This window comes from Oreochromis aureus, linkage group 6 (genome assembly GCF_013358895.1).
Source record: "Oreochromis aureus strain Israel breed Guangdong linkage group 6, ZZ_aureus, whole genome shotgun sequence".
In the NCBI taxonomy this organism is placed as follows: domain Eukaryota; kingdom Metazoa; phylum Chordata; class Actinopteri; order Cichliformes; family Cichlidae; genus Oreochromis; species Oreochromis aureus.
In genome coordinates this window covers 12,830,415-12,852,797 of record NC_052947.1, presented here as the reverse complement: position 1 = coordinate 12,852,797, position 22,383 = coordinate 12,830,415, and the positions used below count along the sequence as shown (strand labels likewise).

Sequence of the window (22,383 nt, the reverse complement as noted above, 5' to 3'; positions counted from 1 at the left end):
CAAAGGATAGTTGCAGATTTCTGTCAGAATCTGCAGATTATACAGTACAAATAAAATGTTCACGTTTCTCCAACGCTGTCTTCCCAACAGTTTCACTAACATCTACACTGGATGGCCAGGAAGAGTTCACGATGTCTTCTCGGGCGCTTCTCCGGCGCTGATAATTGGCGTCTGTCTTGTGTCAGTGACGTGAAAGACGAATTTAATGCGACATGACCGTTCAAACAGCAGTCGCTTTCTAAAACATCAGATATGTATCGGATTCAGTACCACATACGAAAGTGACCCAGATCAGATTTGAAAATATCGGATTTGTGCCGTTCACACTGAGATGTCGAGATGTCCTGGAGATGTCCTGGTATTCTGAGAATTTAAAAACATACTGTCAACTTGCAGGTCCTGACCTCAGCTTACTCACCTGTCAGACGTACCCCAAGTATCTCCCGACAGATCCCAGGCTTGAATTTTGGTCACATTCAGTAGCCCCCTCCTGGCTTGTATAGGACAGCAGTTGGAAGCCAGGTTATCGGGGTGCTGACAAAATTTCTCTTTGTATGAGGAACCTATGATGTTATCAGATAAGTACTTCTCTATGGCAGTCTTTACCCCTTCCTTTTTTGCCTCAGTTGGCATCAGGTCATACAGTGCCAGAAGGGAGTACGAAACTGTATCTGGGAAATCCTTCAAGCTGTTCAGCCAATTTCTGAAGCCCACAGAGTCATCAACATTGAAGGCAAAGTCCCCTGACCAATCATTGCCTCCTATCACTTCAGTGTGGTGTTTATGGAGACCAGCGCGGTACATAGTGGTGGAATCCTGGTTTTGTAGGACCTTCATGCAAGATTGTCGGAGACTGGATGATTTCTCCTTCCCCAAGCTGAGAGAAAATCCATGTGATAGACAGGAGTGAACCTGGAAGAGAGAAAGGGGAAACAATGTCATGTATATTTAATAGCTATACACTAAATGGCAGTTTGGTGTTTTCATAGTGTTTTATTGCTGCTTTTACTAAAATAATGGTTTGAAAAAGTCCACCATCACCTTGTTTCCATGTGGTGCTACATCATGTACAGCTAGTAGAAGATTTTTGGTAATATAGTAGATATTTAACTACAGACACATTCCTTTTACAATTCTTCAGTCAGAAAGCAGTGCAGAAAGCTGAAGACATCGATGTTTTGATCTGATCCAGTTTATCTTGTTAAATAGTGGAAGGAGATGTTTTTTCCTTCATCATACTTAGCATGTTATATGACAGAATGCAGTATATTTTGTCTTGAAAGATGATCTAACTGCAAGTCTAATTGATATACTTATACTTTATTTAGAATAAGAATTTTTTAAAATAAGGTTACTGAAGACAAATAACACTTATATGTAGAACTAAAATATATTATTATTATTACACTTGTATTGTTTTCAGTGTGCACTAAAAACAATATACAGTACCTCATCTGAGTTGAGCCCGTTCAGTGTGAACAAACAGGTTCGTGTGGCTGTGATTCTCCTTAGTCGGCCCCCAAGGAAAACCTGCAATTAAGTACGATATTGTTATTTTAAAAATGTGTGTGTGTGCGTGCGTGTGTATGTGTGTGTGTTTTAACCTTGTGGATGTAGTGCGTGCCATAGGTATGTATCAGTTTATCATACTGATAGCTGGTGGAGGAATTGTAGCGACTTGGCAGATTGTCCACATCCCTCTTGAACTCTGGGCTAAGAAGTGGTCTGTTTGCTAAACGGAAACTAGACACAAAGAGACTAATTAGACAATTATTTTAACAGAAACAAACTAACTGACAGAAACTTGTTTTCAGAGCCTACCTATAATATTTGCAGGTGATGCCATGTACACTGAAGGTGTACCGATCCTCTGCAGCCCTTTTTGTAGCAAATATATAGGCTTGGGAACGTGTTCCTCCCACAATCAACTCATCATTGAGAACTATATCCAAATTTAGGCCATCCTGATAGAACAGTTAACAAGCTGTTTGATGTTCAACCATAGTCTGCATTACATACAGTTACAACATAATAATCACTTCTTTTTTTTCTAGGTTCCTTTGTTCAGATGCTGTATCTCATTTGTCACAGTCTCCATCACATTATTAAAAGAAAAGTATATTTTTCATTTAACAACAGATACGTTTTAGCATTGGGTGAAATTAAATATAATGAGATATGAAATCTTCAAGATTTCATGTTTTATTTAGTGCCATGCTGAAGATTTAAAAAAAAATAAATCAACAAGCAGTGTTTTATTATTTTATTTGACCCAAATATTAATTGTATGTCAATAATAGGTGTAATATGTTTCATACCTTCATCAGTGAGCTGTGGATACAATGCAAAGAAAGGATCTCTGTTAAATTTCACTACTGATTTCTTCAAACAGTTAAAATTATTCACGAATCAAGGGAGGATGTTAATGGGACATTTAGCTTTTTCACTTTATTAAAAATAATAAAGACCATTTAGAATCTAAAAGAATATTATTTCATGTGTTTGTTTGTCCATGCCAAATATGACATTTAACCAGCACTTAGACACCAGCTTTTATGGTGAGACACAAGTCTGTGTCCTTGGGGATATTACATAAAAGACATGCTGGCTTTAATTCTTTTAGTAATTATAACAAGGTATAATACTATACCCAACATAGTTGTGTACACTGCTGTCAATATCAGTGTTGCACTGGCTGAATGCACGCCAGTCCACTACAGAGACTGGCACCTGAAAATAGAAGACAGAATACCATGATTATAGTACAAGCTATGTGTAAGCCATGTTTAACTCACTGCACAGAATTATTTATTTATTTATTTTACTTTCTCCAGCCTGTTGCCTTGAAGGGGGTTGGTACAGAGAGTACAGTCGCCATCTGGAGTCAGGGAGGTCCTCACATCAGCCACATAGGCTGATGTTCGTCTCAGGGTGACCAAGTCGAATCCCTCCCCCACCAGGTTGTAACCTGGTACAAAGGGAGCAGACTCACACTGGCTGTAGTATTCAGTCTGACAGGAGAGAACAGGGGAGTTGTATGACAGAACGTGGAGGAGGATCAGGCAGAGAGGAGGTGGGGTTGAAAAGAAGAGCATAGCTTCAGTCGAAGACTGAAAGGTGGGAGAGAGAAGGATTTTCAGTTAGGTCCATTTTTTTTAGATAGTGACACATATTTGGTAACTTTAGCTGTTTTATTGTGAGGGAATAATTTCCCCATTATTTAATAAACAGGTCCTAAGAGGATCAAAAGTGCTGCTATTCTGTTTAGAAGCTGTGGCTTTGAACCAATGATGTGGTTAAAGGACCTTCCACTTATCACTATTAAAGGAACTCCAAACAAAACAAGTCTATTGAAGAGACAGCAGGATCATTAATTGAGACCATGTAAAATTTTTCTTGTGAAAGGGAAAAAATCACTGTTGACATCTGTGAAAAAAAGACCGGAACTTTTACAGAAGAAAGGACATGATAAAAGTATTCACTCAGTCATCCAAATCACTGAATTCAGGTGCTCTAATAACTTTCATGGCCACAGCTGTATAAAATCAAGCACCTAGGGATCCAGACTGCTTGTACAAACATTTGTGAAAGAATGGTTTTCTCTCAGGAGCTCAGTGAATTCCATTGTGGTACCATAATAGGATGCCACCTGTGCAAGTCCAGTCAGGAAATTTCCTCACTACTAAATATTCCAACGCCAGCTGTTAGTAGTAGTGTAACAAAGTGGTATCGATTGAGGACAACAGCAACTCAGCCACTAAGTGGTAGGAGTAGAACAGCGTGACATGCAAGAATAGGGTCAGTGGATGTTGAAACACATAGTGCACAGAGGTCGCCGACTTTCTGCAGAGTCTACAGATCTCCAAACTTCATGTGGCCTTCAAATAACCTCAAGAACAGTGCATAGAGAGCTTTATGGAATGGGTTTCTATGGCTGAGCAGCTGCATCTAAGTCTTACATCACCAAGCACTATGCAAAGCATCAGAGGCTGTGGTGTAAAGCACACCACTACTGAACTCTAGAGCAGTGGAGACGTGTTCTCTGTTGTAAAAAAAAAATTAGCGACAGCAGCACATTCACCACTGTGTTACATCACCTCATCTTTCAATAACAGTCTTTGTTTTTAGTTTTGAAATCCAAAAATTTTTTTGTTTGTTTAGTTGGTTTTGTCATATTTTCTGAAAGGGTTTCTGCTGCCAGATAGCAGTGCTGGCCGACAGATCAAATGTTGAAGACTCGGCTGAGTGTGGAGCGAAGGATTTGCCTGTGGTGTGATCCACTGGTGCTTTGAGTCCAACAACCCACCAACAAACCTGAAGCACACCCAAATTCCAGATTCAACTCGTTAGCAGTTCTACTGGAAGGCAAAATACCTTTATTTTGTTAATATCCTTCCACTTGCCCCAGAACCACTCAGAATGAGATTATGTGTGCTAATAAATAAATAACTTATAAATATAATTAGTACTTACATTCTCATGGACTGGCAAGCCGTTATAAAAAATGCATCCAAATGCAAAGTGAAATTCTGTTTGTGAACTGCAGCAGTGACGAAATTTAAAGTCTGCCACAGGTATTAAAGTCCACCAGCTGCATTCGAATTAACTCTTGCATCACTCAGGATATTCACATTCATTGAATTCTATTTTAAATTTTTTAATAATTTTTGCTGTCTCAAAGTTGCTCTGAGTTCTTCTCAGATATTAAAATGTTTTAAAAAATTTAATAACAGGCCGATGAACACTGAACATCTCGGTTTTAAAAAAAGTTTAAAAAAAACTGTGTATGTGTCTATGCCACACTCTTTCATTTGCACTTGTTAACTGGTCTTTCATTTAAGAATAGGACACATGATCTGACGAAAACAATCGTCATGATCTTGTCTTTTCAAAATCGCCACCATTTATTATAATAATGATTATAATAAAAATAATAATAAATAAACTTGCAATGTGAAAAAAACATATTAATATTTCCGCTAAGTACTCTTTAAAATTCCAGAATAGGGAGGCTGGTGTAGGTTTAAGTTTATTAGATTGATGAGTATTGCTGAACTATGAAATATTTTGGGTGCAGTGTATTTTTTATGTAACAGAATAGCTTTAGTCTTTTGTTTTTTAAAACTTGAGTATGAACTTATACAAAATGCAGCAAGATATTTAAAAAAAACAGTTTTATTGATTATAAAATACACTACATCGGATTCATATCGGTATCGGCAGGTATCCAAATTTATGATATCGGTATCCGACATAAAAAAGTGATATCGTGCCATCTCTAATCATTACATTGCTTCTCTGCAGATTATTTTCGCTTCCTTTAGTGTCCACTAGGTAGCGTAGTTTTTCACACAAGAAAACAACTCGTGAATATAACATTACCCAATTTTTTCAGTTGTTTTCTCAGATAATAACATAGACAAAACTGCTTGCTTTAACGAGCTGAAACTCCTAAACCCTTCATCCACTTTGAATGTGGACACCCTCAAATGAAAGCTGAGATTCTTTGCATTATGTTGTTCTCCATTACATAACTATAATTGGAATATGTTTCAGTAAACAAGTAAAAACACAAAAATTGTGTCAGTTTCCAAATATATATGGACCTATAACAGAGTCAGCCAACTGTTTCTGATCACTTTGAAACCGAGTCTATTCTGTCTGTTTTTTTGTTTTTTTTATCTTATTGCATGATGTTTGTATGTGTATGTATTCATGTTCCTGTGCATACCTGTATGTGTGTGTGTGTGTGTATCTTTATATATCCATATGTATGTGTGTATGTGTACTTATATGTTTATATAGGCATTTGTATATAAGTATATGCACATGTTAATATATATTTCTTGTAATCTTTTTATGCCATTTATTTTAATTCTTTCTTTTATTTTGACTATATTTTCCCTTTGTTCAGCACTTAAGCCGACACTTGATGTCTTGTAAACGTGTTGTACAAATAAAGCTGACTTGAGTGTCCAAATATATGGACCTAACTGTATCTTTGGCCCTCATACTGAGAGTTCCTGTGGAAAACTGTCAAATATATATTCAACACTTGGAATCAACTAAAAATGGTTTACATGGTTAATTGTAATTGCTGTTACTCATAGAATGATGATGAACCAGGTCTTATGTAGTAATATAAGGTCTGGAAATTGTTTCTCAATCAATAGCCCAATTATTTTTGTGACTGAACTCATGGACTATAAACAAGGCTGTAATTCCAAAAGCAATTTATTCAATTCTTTCGTTATAGTGTGGGCCTGCATTCACCCTGTGGTGTTGGGGAGGTTGTCAAAATTGATGGAATTATGAACACAGAAAATTATCATCACTGATTCAGGAATCATGGAATAGCATCTGGAAAGTGTCTGATAAGCAATTGCTTCATTTTTTAGAATGAGAATAAAAAATATCCTCAGGTAACCCCAGAGCCCAGAAACAGCCCAAACAGAAATATGCAATCTGTTTTAGTCTTATATACTATATTTTTATTTATGTTTGCACATTTCAGTAAATTACTTCATTTATATGAATAAAATATGATATAAATGATGGATGGTTTCCTTTTTCCCCCATTATATAACAATAAACTGAATATACTAAATTGATTAACTTCTTTATCAACTTAGAGTTTAGAGTCAAAAATTATTAAACAGAGCTTCTTAGACCCCTGGTAGTAACTTAATTTTATATATAGTGCTAATTCATAGTCACAGCCATATGGAGGTTCTTTATGTACAGTGTGATCATTATAGAGTGAAACCAAATGCTCCAAAAATTCCCCATGAGCATGTATTCTGTCTTTAATGGAGTTACATCCACAGTCACTACATCTGTTTAGGAAACTTCAATTGCACTTCAGTCAGTCCAACATAATATAACTTTATTTACATGAGAAGATTAAGCAAAAAATTATGCAACAAGGATTTTACAGTTTTTGAACAGCTAGTCGATGAGAGTACACAATATCTGATTAGATATGTGTGTTCACAGACCTATATTTAAAATTAACATGTTGAAATTTAGAAAGTGCTTTTTTTATTTCAACTATATATAATGCTAGTCAGTGAATGACTATAACCATGATTTATTTGATCAATGAATAACTAAGTGATAAAAATGTACATTAAATAAAGTAAACCTGAATCATATCCTATCCCAGTGTTAAGAGAACAAGTACATAAACTCATCTGTAAATAAACTCATGTGATCCTTTACGTTGTAAGTTCAACAGATCTGATACAGATATTAGTTACAGCATTTGTAACTATGGTGAAGGTTTATAGCGCTCACACTTCTCTCCTGTCAGATGATGGTTGCACTTCAGAGTGTAATGAAGCGCAAAGCGACCTTCGCTGGATGAGCATCTAAATGTGTTGCTCCCCGCCCTTAGGCCCGCCTTACATGTTACCAAAAGATCGTCATAGGATGGGTCATCGTCCCAAATCTGGACCTCCAAAAGTGACTCTGTGTTTACCTTGATAAGAAAAAAAAATGAAAAAAAGATGTCATTCACTCATACTTTAAATATTCAGCTGAGATTTGGGGGTTATAGAAATGGTGAGAAGAGCAGACCTAAAGTGCAAAATATTTAATCACACTGATTCTTGAAAGCATATTCTTTGCATAATTAAACATGAATGCTCTCATACACACCCCAAATTAGAAGGCCTGTTTGATGAATTGTGAATTATGACAAGTTTTTCTTTAACGTATACACTGCTAATCTTATTAGAAACCTCAAAGCTTTGCCTTTACTTTAGAAATAAATCCTGGAAAAGATTTTTAATTAGGTGCAAAACAAAGGCAAACGGTCACTTATAAACGCTAACTAAACTGGGGAAAAAACAAACACGAAGAAAATGATGGAAAATTTGTGCTTCACCTCATCTAACCACTGTTTACTTTTGATATGTAATTGTAACTTTTTTTGTACAAAGAAAGAATGTATGAAGACGGGAAAACACTTCATTATCAAGCTGGTGCCTAGATGATGGTGAGAATTCACTCCCAAACACTAAATAGACAAAGATTTTATCCACATGATATCTATAAAGGAGCTGTTGTAATTTTGCCTTTTTGTTAATGCTGGTGCGAACCCTGTTCATGCTGTATTGATCTCTTTGCAAAGCCCTTTAAAAAATTTCAATAAAAAAACAGAAAAATCAGTCTTGCTGCTCAGTTTGTTTTTTCCACAATGGCAAAACTGAACACACTGAACACAGGAAGAGTGACTGTCAAAATAAAACAGGAAACGCAGACTGAGACACACAGGCTTGACACAGGAGCCAGGAAGAAACAGACATGTGTGGTGTCGCGGAAATAAGATATAACCGGGGACGGTTACTAAAGTAGTGACAACGCCACCTGGGGGAGGGCGCTACAACCCCAGGAAAGATTTCTCTAGCCAATGAGAAGATTGTATTGGCTACCAAAGCCCACAGACTCGTTATTTAAAGGCAGAGGTGAGACAAAGGGAGTTTATAATGCAAAGTTTATTAAGAGAAACTACTAAAACATAACTAAAAGATTAAAAAGGAACCTAGGGTAGCAGGGGTAAGAGAGTAAAATAAATTAAAACCCTTTATTACCAAACGATAATTAAAACAACATACTCCCTGCCACAATGCTACCCTAAAACAAGCACAATATATTAAAAAGAAGCAACTAAACAAAATGGTGGAGACCGGCCACTTGAGGAGGCAACCTACAGGGAGGAGTGCCCAAGGTGCCACCAATTACTCACCCGTGTGATTTCACAGCAAACCTCACTCACACTAAACTCTAAATGGTGCAATCTGCCTATGCCCGGTGTGTACACTCGCATGCATCGGGGAGGGGATTCCACCTCACGTGCCTAGCCTCTAAACAAGCGGCCACACCTCCACTAAAGCAATAAAGGAAAGGATAAAACATTAAACAATCAATAAAAGATCTACATAAAACCACATCCCAAATCACTATACTTTATAAAAGTAGTGCATAACAAACAAAACGGCATCTGACAAGACAGCAGCAGTATAATATACACCTGCAACAAAAGAGGAAAACAGTAGTCAAAAGTCCACCCTACTATGCCACAGTATAATAAACAAAAGTCGCACTTACCACTCTCTAAGGGCAACTGAGTAGCTTTCCCTAAGAGATATGTGGAGCTCAACTGCCTAGTGCTGCAGCCACCTTAGATTGCCAAGACTGCCAAATGCCTTCTCCCAGTAGTGAAGCGCAGCTGTTTCTTATAGCCAGGTAATTGTCGGCTGAAAGGTGTGGATGTCAGTGGTGCGTTTAGGGACATCATGTAACATCCCAACCCAAAATCTACTTCACTACAATCTACCCCGAGATTTGAATCGTCGTCCCGACGATTGACACTCACTGCCAAGGTCTAAACAGGGTAACTGTAGTAGGCACAGGTGCCTGTGAGTTCACGGCCTCTATTGCTCTACTTCCTGCTGCCTGGGGCAAATGGTGCGGATTTGGGTGCATCCCAGCATTACCACGATTAGTCCTGCGTAAAGGGGCTATATCGTTATGAACACCAGCCATAACTGGCAGCTGGTCAGGGCAGGCCGACCTCGCGGAGGACGTTGAGGGTTCTAGCTCATCTGACCTACGAGGGCTAGGAGTCTCTGGTCTTTGTTGGCAACTGCTTGGGGCTGGAATAGGTTCAGAGACCAATAAAACCACTCGCCACCGTGCATCGGTTCTTCTACAGGGCAGTAGTATACATGGACCCATTTTGGTGAGGGGCCTTTAGCACTTTATACGCCAATGAACTCATAGCACCCTTACTTTTATCACAACCTCCGAGTCCAACTTTCTTCAGATAGACCAACTGACCTTCTCGCAGGGGAGCATCCTTAGCTTGCTGGTCGTGGCGCTTCTTCGCCAATCAGCTACAGGATTTGCTTCGGTTGGGTTGGTGCATCTTGAGCCGACTGGCATCGCTCACACTCCTGGCACCACCGTTGGACGTCTCTATACATCCCTACCCAGTAGCACCATTGAGAAACCACATCTACCGTGCTCCGAACACCCTGATGACCATGCTCCTGGCACACATGTTGCAAAACTTGACCCTGAAGGGACTTTGGCAGCAATACCTGCAGTGTCTCTCCTCTCTTGGATGACAGACCTTCCGATATAACACCCCATTCCGCCCCACTAGCCTACTCCATTGCCTGACCAACCCGAGGGCCAGCCTTGAAGTGCGACCACGCTCCTTAGCGTCAGGGCCCCGCCTCCGCCTCCAAAGGGCAGAAACTCCCGGATCACGGGGTCAGTCTCCTGCAACATACGAAGGTCAGACAATGCGCACTCCAGAGAGGGGTGAAGTGATGGTTTTGACAGCGGGGTTACTGGTTTCCTACCAGTTACTGGTTTCCCACCAGTAACCTGCGGCAACGGGTCAGGTAATACAAACTCTGAGCCTAGGATGCCCCCACCTGAATCTCGGCTCAATGGTTCAGGGGTGGAAGTTTTCCTGCATGGAAGAACAAACGACATTACTCAAACTGGCTTGCGTTGCTGTACCAGCTGACTGCACAGGCATGACTGTGGGCTCACCAGGGCACTCCCTGGCAAAATGCCCAACCTTCTGGCACCGTCTGCAAATGACAGCCTTATTACGTGAGGCAGGATATGGTGTGGAAGCACTATTCAAAGCAGCAAGACTCTTTGCGAGCTGATTCAACTGCTCTTGCTGACTTTTAAGAATCTCTTTAACTCCCGTATTTCAGAGGCATAGGGTGCAATACCTGCCGGACTACCTCTAAAAGGGACCTCCTGGACAGTGTGTTGGAAGCCTAGCGCCGGGGAACCGAGTAACTTCTATCCCTCCCGCCCCTGGCATACCTCCACGCTCCCATAATATAGCCTCATGACGAACATCCAAGCAAGGTGGCAGTAGGGTGGCTGCGGACATACTGTTTTAATTCTCTACGTAAGAAACAATCAAGCACATTTTCAACAAATTGGTCTCTAAGCAACACATCTTTGTTCAGCAGAACATGAGGGGACTGTTTCGCAACTCTGTCCATGAGGCACATAAGAGCATGCGAAAACTCTTGCAATGTTTCTCCCTCCTGCTGTCGCCTTGAAAAGAACTCTTCCTGCAGAGAAACATATGACTTAGTACAGCCATACAGTTCCTGTAAAATAGTCAAAATCTTTTCGGGATCGTCTTTCTCCTCTGGAAGCCGATATTTAATCTCTTCTCTGGGCTCGCCTTCTAGATGATCATAGATGAAAAGGGCTTGGTCGGCTGGTGAAAGATGTCGCACCCTCAAACAGGCCTGCACCTCTTCCACCCATTCGGCAATACCTATACCAGTCTTACCGTTGAACCATGGGCACTTCCTCTCCCGAGGAATATAAATCAGTCTCTCAGTCGCGGGAGCTGAAACAGCAGAATGCCCATTGGTGGATGAACCTGTAGCAGCAGCACTGGTGCCAGGTTGCTCCGATCCTCGCTCTTGCTGCATCCGCCGATTTTCTGCTTGCAGCTGAGCTACCAAGTCTCGTAACTGTGTGAGCTCTTCCTCCATAATAAACCAGAGTATTTAAATATCACTTTATAAAAACCAGAAGTCCGTCCCGACGCTGCCACTGCTGCTGTCTTGCCGCTGCACTACAATAACCAAACAGATTTAACCCCCAAAAAAACAAAACAACATGCAACAGATCTCTGCCTGAAAATATCCTGTCGACAACGCCAGATTGTGGTGTCGCGGAAATAAGATATAACCGGGGACGGTTACTAAAGTAGTGACAACGCCACCTGGGGAGGGCGCTACAACCCCAGGAAAGATTTCTCTAGCCAATGAGAAGATTGTATTGGCTACCAAAGCCCACAGACTCGTTATTTAAAGGCAGAGGTGAGACAAAGGGAGTTTATAATGCAAAGTTTATTAAGAGAAACTACTAAAACATAACTAAAAGATTAAAAGGAACCTAGGGTAGCAGGGGTAAGAGAGTAAAATAAATTAAAACCCTTTATTACCAAACGATAATTAAAACAACATACTCCCTGCCACAATGCTACCCTAAAACAAGCACAATATATTAAAAAGAAGCAACTAAACAAAATGGTGGAGACCGCCACTTGAGGAGGCAACCTACAGGGAGGAGTGCCCAAGGGTGCCACCAATTACTCACCCGTGTGATTTCACAGCAAACCTCACTCACACTAAACTCTAAATGGTGCAATCTGCCTATGCCCGTGTGTACACTCGCATGCATCGGGAGGGATTCCACCTCACGTGCCTAGCCTCTAAACAAGCGGCCACACCTCCACTAAAGCAATAAAGGAAAGGATAAAACATTAAACAATCAATAAAAGATCTACATAAAACCACATCCCAAATCACTATACTTTATAAAAGTAGTGCATAACAAACAAAACGGCATCTGACAAGACAGCAGCAGTATAATATACACCTGCAACAAAAGAGGAAAACAGTAGTCAAAAGTCCACCCTACTATGCCACAGTATAATAAACAAAAGTCGCACTTACCACTCTCTAAGGGCAACTGAGTAGCTTTCCCTAAGAGATATGTGGAGCTCAACTGCCTAGTGCTGCAGCCACCTTAGATTGCCAAGACTGCCAAATGCCTTCTCCCAGTAGTGAAGCGCAGCTGTTTCTTATAGCCAGGTAATTGTCGGCTGAAAGGTGTGGATGTCAGTGGTGCGTTTAGGGACATCATGTAACATCCCAACCCAAAATCTACTTCACTACACATGGAAACGAATAATAGCTGAGGAGACAAAGGGGTGAAACAAAGAAAGGCATAGGGGAACGAGTGAGGGAAATGACACAGAGAACCAATTAAGACACTGAGGGTAGTCCTGGGTATCGTCACTGATTTCTATAATCAATTTTAATCTGATTCAAAAGGTTCCGATTTGAATCCTGGAAATTTGCCTCAGACAGTCAGAAATATTATAATTCTGATCCTTTATCAGTACTGACACTTATGAGACTTCATCAAAGGTTTAAACAACACTGCAGATGCCTTTGTGTCAAAGTAACTGAGGATAAAACACAGAAAACATGAAGGAGATCTTCTATCTAATCTGAAGCGTCTTCTTTTACTGCTGGTTCAGTGAATTTTGGTAGGAGAGTGGTCAGAGAGCAGCCAGAGAGTGCCAAATCCTGGAGGATCAGAATCTGTAAGACGTTGGCTTTCAGCCCCGATGGCGTGTCTGTGTACGTGTCGGATGAGAAAGCTGACATCTCACAGATTCAGATGTGTCGGGTCCACGTTTTGTGTTTACGTCTTTGTGCAGAATCCGTTTACCTGCTCTCACTGTTTTAGCTGTTTGGTGGTTGTTGAAATAGTTTTGTGAGTTTTAACCTGAGATTCTGGCGTTTCTGGCAAAATACATTTATATTTAAAAATTGATTCAGGATTTAATGAATTGATATCGCGTTATTCAAGCTAAAAATTGATCTTAATCGGAAAATCCCTAACCGAGGGTGAGAGAGTGAGAGACCTGAACACACACAGAGGGAGGTGTAAAGACAGATGACATGACAGACTCTCATGAGAGACAAAGACACAAAAGGGGCCTAGTTGACAAGAACAAAATAAACCAGAATATGAATATAAACTTGGAGACACCACAAGAACTAAACTCAAGACTAAACTGTATAAAACTAAAATCATTAAAACCCAAAGAACGAATCAAATACAGAATAAGCTTAAAAAGCTGGGTCATAGATCCAGACATCTGACAATAAGATATTTTTGACAATTAAATATACAGAAAGAAATAATTATAGGATAAAAACACACAAATATAAAAACAGGTTGAATCTGCCTTAAAAAAAGTTTACTGACCGTGCCCAGCAAATAGTCAGCAGTCCAAGTAGGGTCGTTTGACTCGATCATTTCAGTCGTGCGTCTGAAGGAATCAATCTTTAATACAACAAAGCTGTGAATAAGTAAAGAAACAAAGAGGACAAGTTGATTAAATATTACTGCTTGAAGGAAATGCTTTTAGCATTGTGCAACATCCTGGGCAAGAAGTTCACAAGCATGAGGAATGCAGAGTAGAACAGGCGATAAAGAAAAGAGAAAGCTAACAAACCATTTTGGGCTAGATTTTTTAAAAATCTGCCAAAGCAATCAAGAAGCAGCTAAGCAGCAAGGTAACAAGGCACAGTTAGATCCATAAATATTTAGAAAAAGACAGCTTTTTTTTTCCATTTTTGGTTCTGTACATTACCACAATAAACTTTAAATGAAACAACTGAGATGCAGTTGAAATGCAGAATCTGAATAAAAAGATTGCAGAAAAATGTGAGAAACTAAAGCATGTTGTTAACAAAATCCCTTCATTTCAGGGGCTCAAAAGTAAGTGGACAAATTAAATAACTGAAGATAAAATAGCTGTTTCTAATACTTGGTTGACATCACCAGTTACAGGATTTCTTTCTTTTTAATTCTCTTCCAGGCCTTTACAGCAGCAGATTTCAGTTGCTGTTTGTTTGTGGGTCTTTGTGTCCAAAGTTTAGTCTGTCTGAAGTGAAATGCTCAGTTGGGTTGAGATCAGGTGACCGACTTAGCTGTTCAAGAATATTCCACTTTTTTGCTTTAATAAACTGCACAAAACAGGACCTCAAAATCTTCTTAAACCTGACAAGGCACCCAGTAAGAGATTTCAGTACCAGAGTAATGTGCTCATATTTCCCAGTTTTGGTTAAAATGTGAGCAGCTGCATTTTGTACCATCTGTAAACGTCAAAAATTTTTCTTTGGTAGCCCAGAAAGGAGAGCGTTACAATAATCAATGTGTGAAGACACAAATGCATGGACAAGAACCTCTGCAGTGTCAAGTTATAAAACTTGTATGATTTCAGCGATGTTTCTTAGGTGATAAAAGGCAGTCCTTGAATACCTGTCCATCTGAAACATGTTTTGGACACCACTGTAAAAATGGTTAACTTTGTGAAAGCCAGGCTGCTGAACTCCTGCTTATTTGTTGCGTTGTGCAACAAAGGGAGGGAACATGAGACTTTATTACTGCACAGAGAAGTTCGCTGGCTATCAAGAAAGTGCTGACCCGTTTCTTTGAGCTGAGGGATGAACTTAAAGTATACTTCTGTAACCATCCCTCTCAGCTGCCTGAACATTTGCATGATGAAGAGTACCTTACGTGCCTGGCTTATCTGTGCGATACATTTTCTTGTCTGAATGAGCTCAGTCTCGGATTACAAGGTGTTTCTGCAACCATATTCAATGTTCAGGATGAAGCTGAGGCCATGATAAAGAAGTTAAACCTTTGGAAGAACTCCATGGACACAAACAACACAACTCTTTCCCATGCTGCATGATTTTCTGTGCTTAAATGATCTCACACTCACACAAACAGTGTAAAGCACAACTGTAACATGCACCTTGAGGAGCTGGTGGCGCAGTTGTGCCAATACTTTCCAGAAACGGAAGGGTCAAATGACTGGATGTGTCACGTATTCAAGGCCATGCCTACTTTGTTATCAGTGGCTGACCAGGATAGCCTGATTGAGATCGCCTGAGATAGGTTTCTAAAAGTTGAATATGCTCAAAAGACCCTGGCAGATTTCTGGATAGTATTGTGCACTGAAAACCCTGCGTTGGCTAAGCGTGCTGTCAAGACTGATGCCTTTTGCCACCACATACTTATGCAAAAGTGGATTTTCTGCTTTAACAAACATGAACAAACATACAGAGCATGACTTTGTGTGGAAGACGATTTAAGACCTTTCCCAAATTGAGCCAAACATTTAAGAGCTGTGTGCCTCTGCTCTAGCACATCCATCACATTAAATAAAGTTCTGTTTAATTAAAGTTCACATCTAGTCTGTATGCTCTCGATTCTAATAAATCTTTTGATACACAGCTAGTATTATAGATATACTGTAATTAGAATCACATCATATAAGGCTTATGTGATTTACTGATGAAAGTGGCCACTTTCATACATTATTCTAGTATGTATACAAGTTTCATTTATATGATTTTTAAGGGATCTTATATCTGTTTTCACTGTTGTATGCTTTTCATACAAGTTTCACACAAGACAGATACAAACTTTATAAGATTTATATATATATCTTTTCCATGTGGGTTGCCTGTGGCGATAGAAGTTCTGGTGCAGACAATGATGAGTGGGTAAGATGACCAAATCAAGACTGAATCACCTTGAATAACCTCAACATCACTGGGTAAAATGCCATTTTGATGCACCAACAGAAAACATATAGTTCAGGTAACCTGCATGCCTTAGCACTTTAAAGACACTGGCGTACTCTAAGGACACATGAACACATCAAGCGATCCACAGCTAAGACTTGTGCACAGAAATCTGCAGTGACTGTACATGTAAACATTTTTAATTGCTTCATTCAACAACCTGACTTTACATGAACGGCTGACAAAATTAAAGTTATCTCTTTCCAGACTGAAAGAGGAAAGTGGTAGCACACAGTGTGCATTGACTTTCCTTGTGCAGGTACATGACAAACAGCAACAGTCACCCACTTTCTTAAATCCACTCACTCTCACAAGCTCAATCATAGTGGCTCTGTTGCTTACTAATCACTGTCCAACCACTGTAAATTCACTGTAACTGCCATTTCCTCATAAAATGTTTGTTAAACTGACCAAGCTTACATAGACTGGATATAACTACCAATTCAAGCTGTGTAGATCAATTATCTATTTTAGCCCCAAATGTTCCTAACAAACAGTACAGGATTGTCCCTGGTGACTATAGTTACACACATGTAATCTACAATCTCAGTACATATATATATTACAGATGATTTTAACAATGATTCAAGGAGCTGAATTCTTGAAACTGAACCAAAATGATACTCCTTGTACTTTCCTAAATTTATTAGGGCAAAGCATTGTGCCAAAGCAGTGGGTAGCACATGAGCTGTGAGCCCAGTGAGGTGGGATACAGACCAGTCCTTCTGCAGGGACAAAAACTGTGAATTTAATTATCCTGGTTTTGGATAAGGAAACAACTGAAGATGTCCTGGTATTCTGAGAATTTAAAAACATACTATCGACTTTCAGGTCCTGACCTCAGCTTACTCACCTGTCAGACGTACCCCAAGTGTCTCCCCACAGATCCCAGGCTTGAATTTTGTTCACAACCAGTACTCCCCTCTTATGCTTTATAGGACAGCAGTTTGTATCCAGGTTATCAAGGTCCTGACAAGTTGGGTTGTCTTCTAAGGAACGCATGATGTTATCAGATAAGTACTCATTCAAGGCAGTCTTCATCCCTTCCTTTTTTGCCTCAGTTGGCATCAGCTCATACAGTGCCAGAAGGGAGTACGAAAGAGTCTCTGGGGAATCCTTCAAGCTGTTCAGCCAGTTTCTGAAGCCCACGGAGTTATCAACATTGAGGGGAAAATCCCCTGACCAATCATTGCCTCCTATCACTTCAGTGTGGTGTTGATGGAGACCAGCACCATACCCAGTAGTGTAATCCTGGTTTCGTAGGACCTTCATACAAGACTGTTCAACACTATATAATTTTTCCTTCCCCAAGCCAACCGAAAATCCCTTCGATAAACAGGCGTGAAACTGAAAGAGAGAAAGACAAATGCCATGTATATTTAATAGCTATACACTAAATGGCAGTTTGGTGTTTTCATTTCGGTATTTTATTGCTGCTTTTCCTAAAATAATGGTTTTCTCCACCACTTATCATTGCCAGCTAGAAGAAGATTTTTGGTAAAATAGTAGATATTTAACTACAGGCATAATAAAATTTTACAATTCTTCAGTCAGGAAGCAATGCAGAAAATTAAAGACATTTATGTTTTGATCTGATCCAGTTTATCTTGTTTTATAGCAGAAGAAGATGTTTTTTCCTCCATCATACTTATCATTTTATCTGACAGAATACATTAGATTTTGTCTTGAAAAGATGATCTAACTGAAAGTCTGACTGATCTACTTATATTTTATTTAGAATAAGATTTTTTAAATAAGGTTACTGAAGGCAAATAACAGTTACATATAGAACTAAAATCCATTATTATTGAGCTTGCATTGTTTTCAATGTGCACCACTATTCATAGTTGGTTTTGTTGGATGTAAAATTCCACAATGATTAAATGTAATTTAAACAATTTAGTTTAATCATCGACTAGACAATGAGGATTTTCATGAAACTGCCATCACTGTAAATCTGTGCACACCAGGTCTTTTATGGCAGTGGTAACCAAATGTGTGTAAGTGGAGTGTGGGCAGTCTGTGGGCAGGCACATCTGCTTCATGTGCAGTACCTCATGTGAGTTGAGCCCGTTCAGTCTGGACAAACAGGTTCGTGCAGCCGTGATTGTCCTTAGTTGGCCCCCAAGGAAAACCTGCAATTTGGTACAATATTGTTATCTTTTAAAAAAAAGTGTGTGTGTGTGTGTGTGTGTGTGTGTGTGTGTCTTGACCTTGTGGATGTAGTGCGTGCCATAGGTACGTATCAGTCTGTCATACTGATCACTGGTGGAGGAATTGTAGTGACTTGGCAGATTGTCCACATCCCTCTTGAACTCTGGGCTTAAAGGTGGTCTGCTTGCTACACGGAAACTAGACACAAAGAGACTAATTAGGTAATTATCTTAACAGAAACAAACTAACTGACAGGAACTTATTTACAGAGCCTACCTATAATATTTGCAGGTGATGCCATGTACACTGAAGGTGTACCGATCCTCATGAATCCTTGCTGCAGCAAATTTAAATGTTTCGGAACGTGTTCCTCCCACAAACCAGCGACCATCCACAACTATATTCAAATTTAGGCCATCATGATCAAGCATAGCCTGCATTACATACATTATAAGTTACATTAATTAGGGGAACGTAACACAATCACTTCTTTTTTTCTAGGTTCTTTTGTTCAGATGCTGTATCTCATTTGTCATGGATTCCTGATAACATTATTAAAAGAAAATTGCATTTTTAATTGAACACAATATACTTTTTAGCATTGGGTGAAATTAGATATGTTGAGATATGAAATATTTAAGATTTCATGTTTTATTTAGTGCTATGCTGGAGATTAAAAAAAAAGCAGCAAGCTGTGTTTTTATTATTTAATCGACTGAAGTATTAATTGCATTTCAATAATAGGTGTAATATGTTTCATACCTTCATCAGTGAGCTGTGGATACAATGCAAAGGAAAGGATCTCTGTTAAATTTCACTACTGATTTCTTCAAACAGTTTATTACATTTTCTGTTCATAAATTGACAGAGGATGTTAATGGGACATTTAGCTTTTACACTTTATTAAACATATTAAAGACAAATTAGGATCCAGAAGAATATTGTTACATTATTTTATTTGTCCATGGCAAATTTGATGCCAGCTTTTATGGTAAGGCACAAGTCTTTACATAAAAGACATGAAGGCTGTTAGTCTTTTAGTAATTATAACAAGGTATAATACTATACCCAACATAGTTGTGTACACTGCTGTCAACAGGAGTGTTGCAGTGGCTGAATGCACGCCAGTCCACTACAGAGACTGGCACCTGAAAATAGAAGACAGAATACCATGATTAATAAGTACAAGCTATGTGTAAGCCATGTTTAACTCACTGCACAGAATTATTTATTTATTTATTTTACTTTCTGCAGCCTGTTGCCTTGAAGGGGGTTGGTACAGAGAGTACAGTTGCCGTTTGGAGTCAGGTAGGTCCTCACATCAGCCACATAGGCTCGTGTTCGTCTCAGGGTGACCAAGTCGAATCCCTCCCCCACCAGGTTGTAACCTGGTACAAAGGGAGCAGACTCACACTCGTTGTTGTTCCCAGTTTGACAGGAGAGAACAGGGGAGTTGTATGACAGGAGGAGGATCAGGCAGAGAGGAGGTGGGGTTGAAAAGAAAAGCATGGCTTCAGTCACAGACTGAAAGGTGGGAGAGATAAAGATTTTCAGTTAGGTCCATATTTTCTTTTAGACAGCGACACATATTTTGTAACTTTAGTTGTGTACCCAAAAATGCATAGCTATGAAATATACTAAAGTTAAATATTTGTGCGATTAATTTTCACATTATTTAATAATTAGGTCCTGAGAGGATCAAAAGTGCTGCTTTTCTGTTTAGAAGCTGTGGCTTTGAACCAATGAGGTGGTTAAAGGACCTTCCACTTATCCCTTTTTAAGTGACTGCAAACAAAACAAGTCCATTGAAGATGAGGCCACCTCAAATTTTTCTTGCAAAAGGGAAAAAACACTTTTGACATCTGTGAAAAAAGGCCTGAACTTTTACAGAAGACAGGATATGATAAAGACAAATCCCAAATGTCAACATTCAGCCAAGTGAAGAACAACCTACAGCAGGTAGGAGTCACGCAATATTGCCAAGTATTCACTCACTCATCCAAACCACTGAAGTCAGGTGTTCCAATCACGTTTGACCACAGATGTATAAAATCCAGCACCTATCATGCAGACTGTTTCTACAAACATTTGTGAAAGAATGATTCACTCTCAGGAATGTGGCACCATAATAGGATGCCACCTGTGGAAGTTCAGATAGGAAATTTCCTCTCTACTAAATATTCGACAGGCAGCTGTTAGTAGTAGTATAACAAAGTGGAATTGATTGAGAACGACAGCAACTCAGCCACTAAGTGGTAGGAGTAAAACCGCGTGAGATGCAAGAGTAGGGTTAGTGGATGATGAAACACATAATGCACAGAGGTTGCTGACTTTCTGTAGAGTCTGCAGATATCCAAACTTCATGTGGCCTTCAAATTATCTCAAGAACAGGGTATCGGGAGCTTGAGTGGGTTTCCGTGGCCGAGCAGCTGCATCTAAGCCTTACATGCTTCAGCATACCAAGATTTTGGACAATTTCTTGCTCCTAACTTTGTGGGAACCGTTTGGGGTTGTTCTAACACAAGGGTGCATCAGTACATAAAGCAAGGTCCATAAACACATGGACAAGCAAGTTTGGTGAGGAAGCGTGGCCTCAACAGAGTCCTGACCATAATCTGATAAAACGTCTTTGGGTTGAATTAGAGCAGATACTGCAAGTCAGTGTCTGACAAATGCATTTCTGGAAGATTGGATATAAATTACCATAAAAGCATTTCAAACCTGGGTGAAAGTCTTCCTAGAAGAGTTGAAGCTGTTATAGATGAAGGGTGTGCTGCAACCAAACTAAGCTTAAGCTCAATTTAAACATATTATCCAGTGTATGAAAAAATCTTTTAATCTTTTCACTGTATTTGTAACAATAGTTCAAATCCATTTCCAAAACAGCTGGGAAGCTGTGTAAAATTTAATGAAAGCAGAGTGAATACCATTTAAACTCTATGCTTAACTGAAAATAGTAAATGTACAGCATTTAAAAGATTAAGAAATGTTTTATGTAAAAAAAATAGAAAATTTATTTTCATGCCAGAAACACGTGTTAAAAAATTATGGACAGCACATGCAGCACTGTGTTGCATCACCTCATCTTTCAGTAACACTCTTTGTTTTTGGTTTTTGAAATCCAAATATTTTTTGTTCACTAGTTGGTTTTATCATATTTGCTGAAAGGGTTTCTGCTGCCAGATAGTTTGGCATCTCCTGGCAGGTCCTTGGTTAAAGTCTGAGTCTTTCACTAAGAGTCATGCTGTTGTAATCGGTTCAGACTGTTCTCAGCTAAAGCTACAGATAACAAAATTTTATCTGTTGTGAGCCTAACATTGCGTGCCAGAACAAAAACACTTGGCCCAAAGACATGTAGCCAGGTCAGGCCAAGTTGGCATATGATTGGCTGAGAGGTAAATTTGCAGTGCTGGCCGGCAGATCAAGTGTAGAAGACTCGGCTGAGTGTGGAGCGAACGATTTGCCTGCGGTGTGATCCACTGGACTACTGGCAGTGGATCCAACAACCAACCACCAAACCTGAAGCACACCCAAATTCCAGATCCAGCTCATTAGCAGTTACACTGGAAGGCAAAATACCTTTATTTTGTTAATATCCTTCCACTTGCCACAGAACCACTAAGAATGAGATTATTTGTGGTAATAAATGAATAAATAACTTAAATAAATATAATTATTACTCACGTTCTCATGAACTGGCAAGCCGTTATAAAAACGCACCCAGACGCAAAGTGAAATTCTGTTTGTGAACTGCAGCAGCGACGAAATTTAAAGTCTGCCACAGGTGTTAAAGTCCAACAGCAGCATTCAAATTAACGCTTGCGTCACTCAGGATATTTACATTCATTACATTTTTTTAAACAATTTTCAACGTCTCAGAGTTGTTTCCTCTCAGATAACATATTAATTAACTAAAATAAAAATAAGAACTAGATTTTTGACATGTTTGAAAATGTAATTAACTGAAACAATTTTGTAAGCTTGGAAAGCT

At 39.3% G+C, this 22,383-nt stretch overlaps 1 protein-coding gene across 2 annotated transcripts in view; it reads right to left on the bottom strand.

Moving 5' to 3' along the window:
* LOC116323520 (perforin-1-like) overlaps window positions 1-22,162 on the bottom strand; it is a 29,063-nt gene extending 6,901 nt beyond the window's left edge. Inside the window, exons 1-10 of one of the 2 annotated variants that reach the window (XM_031743867.2) lie at window positions 22,077-22,161; window positions 19,638-19,916; window positions 19,461-19,540; window positions 19,155-19,167; window positions 18,669-18,826; window positions 18,452-18,590; window positions 18,293-18,373; window positions 17,092-17,585; window positions 13,846-13,939; window positions 6,789-7,480 (exon numbers count right to left, since the gene is read on the bottom strand). In XM_031743867.2, coding sequence (XP_031599727.2) covers window positions 7,271-7,480; window positions 13,846-13,939; window positions 17,092-17,585; window positions 18,293-18,373; window positions 18,452-18,590; window positions 18,669-18,826; window positions 19,155-19,167; window positions 19,461-19,540; window positions 19,638-19,901 — 1,533 coding nt within the window. In that variant the 5' untranslated portion in view covers window positions 19,902-19,916; window positions 22,077-22,161 and the 3' untranslated portion in view covers window positions 6,789-7,270. Of the gene's footprint in view, window positions 1-418; window positions 778-6,788; window positions 7,481-13,845; window positions 13,940-17,091; window positions 17,586-18,292; window positions 18,374-18,451; window positions 18,591-18,668; window positions 18,827-19,154; window positions 19,168-19,460; window positions 19,541-19,637; window positions 19,917-22,076 lie in introns of those variants that run through there. The other variant, XM_031743869.2, reaches the window with a different exon arrangement.
* Window positions 22,163-22,383: the final 221 nt, after the last annotated feature.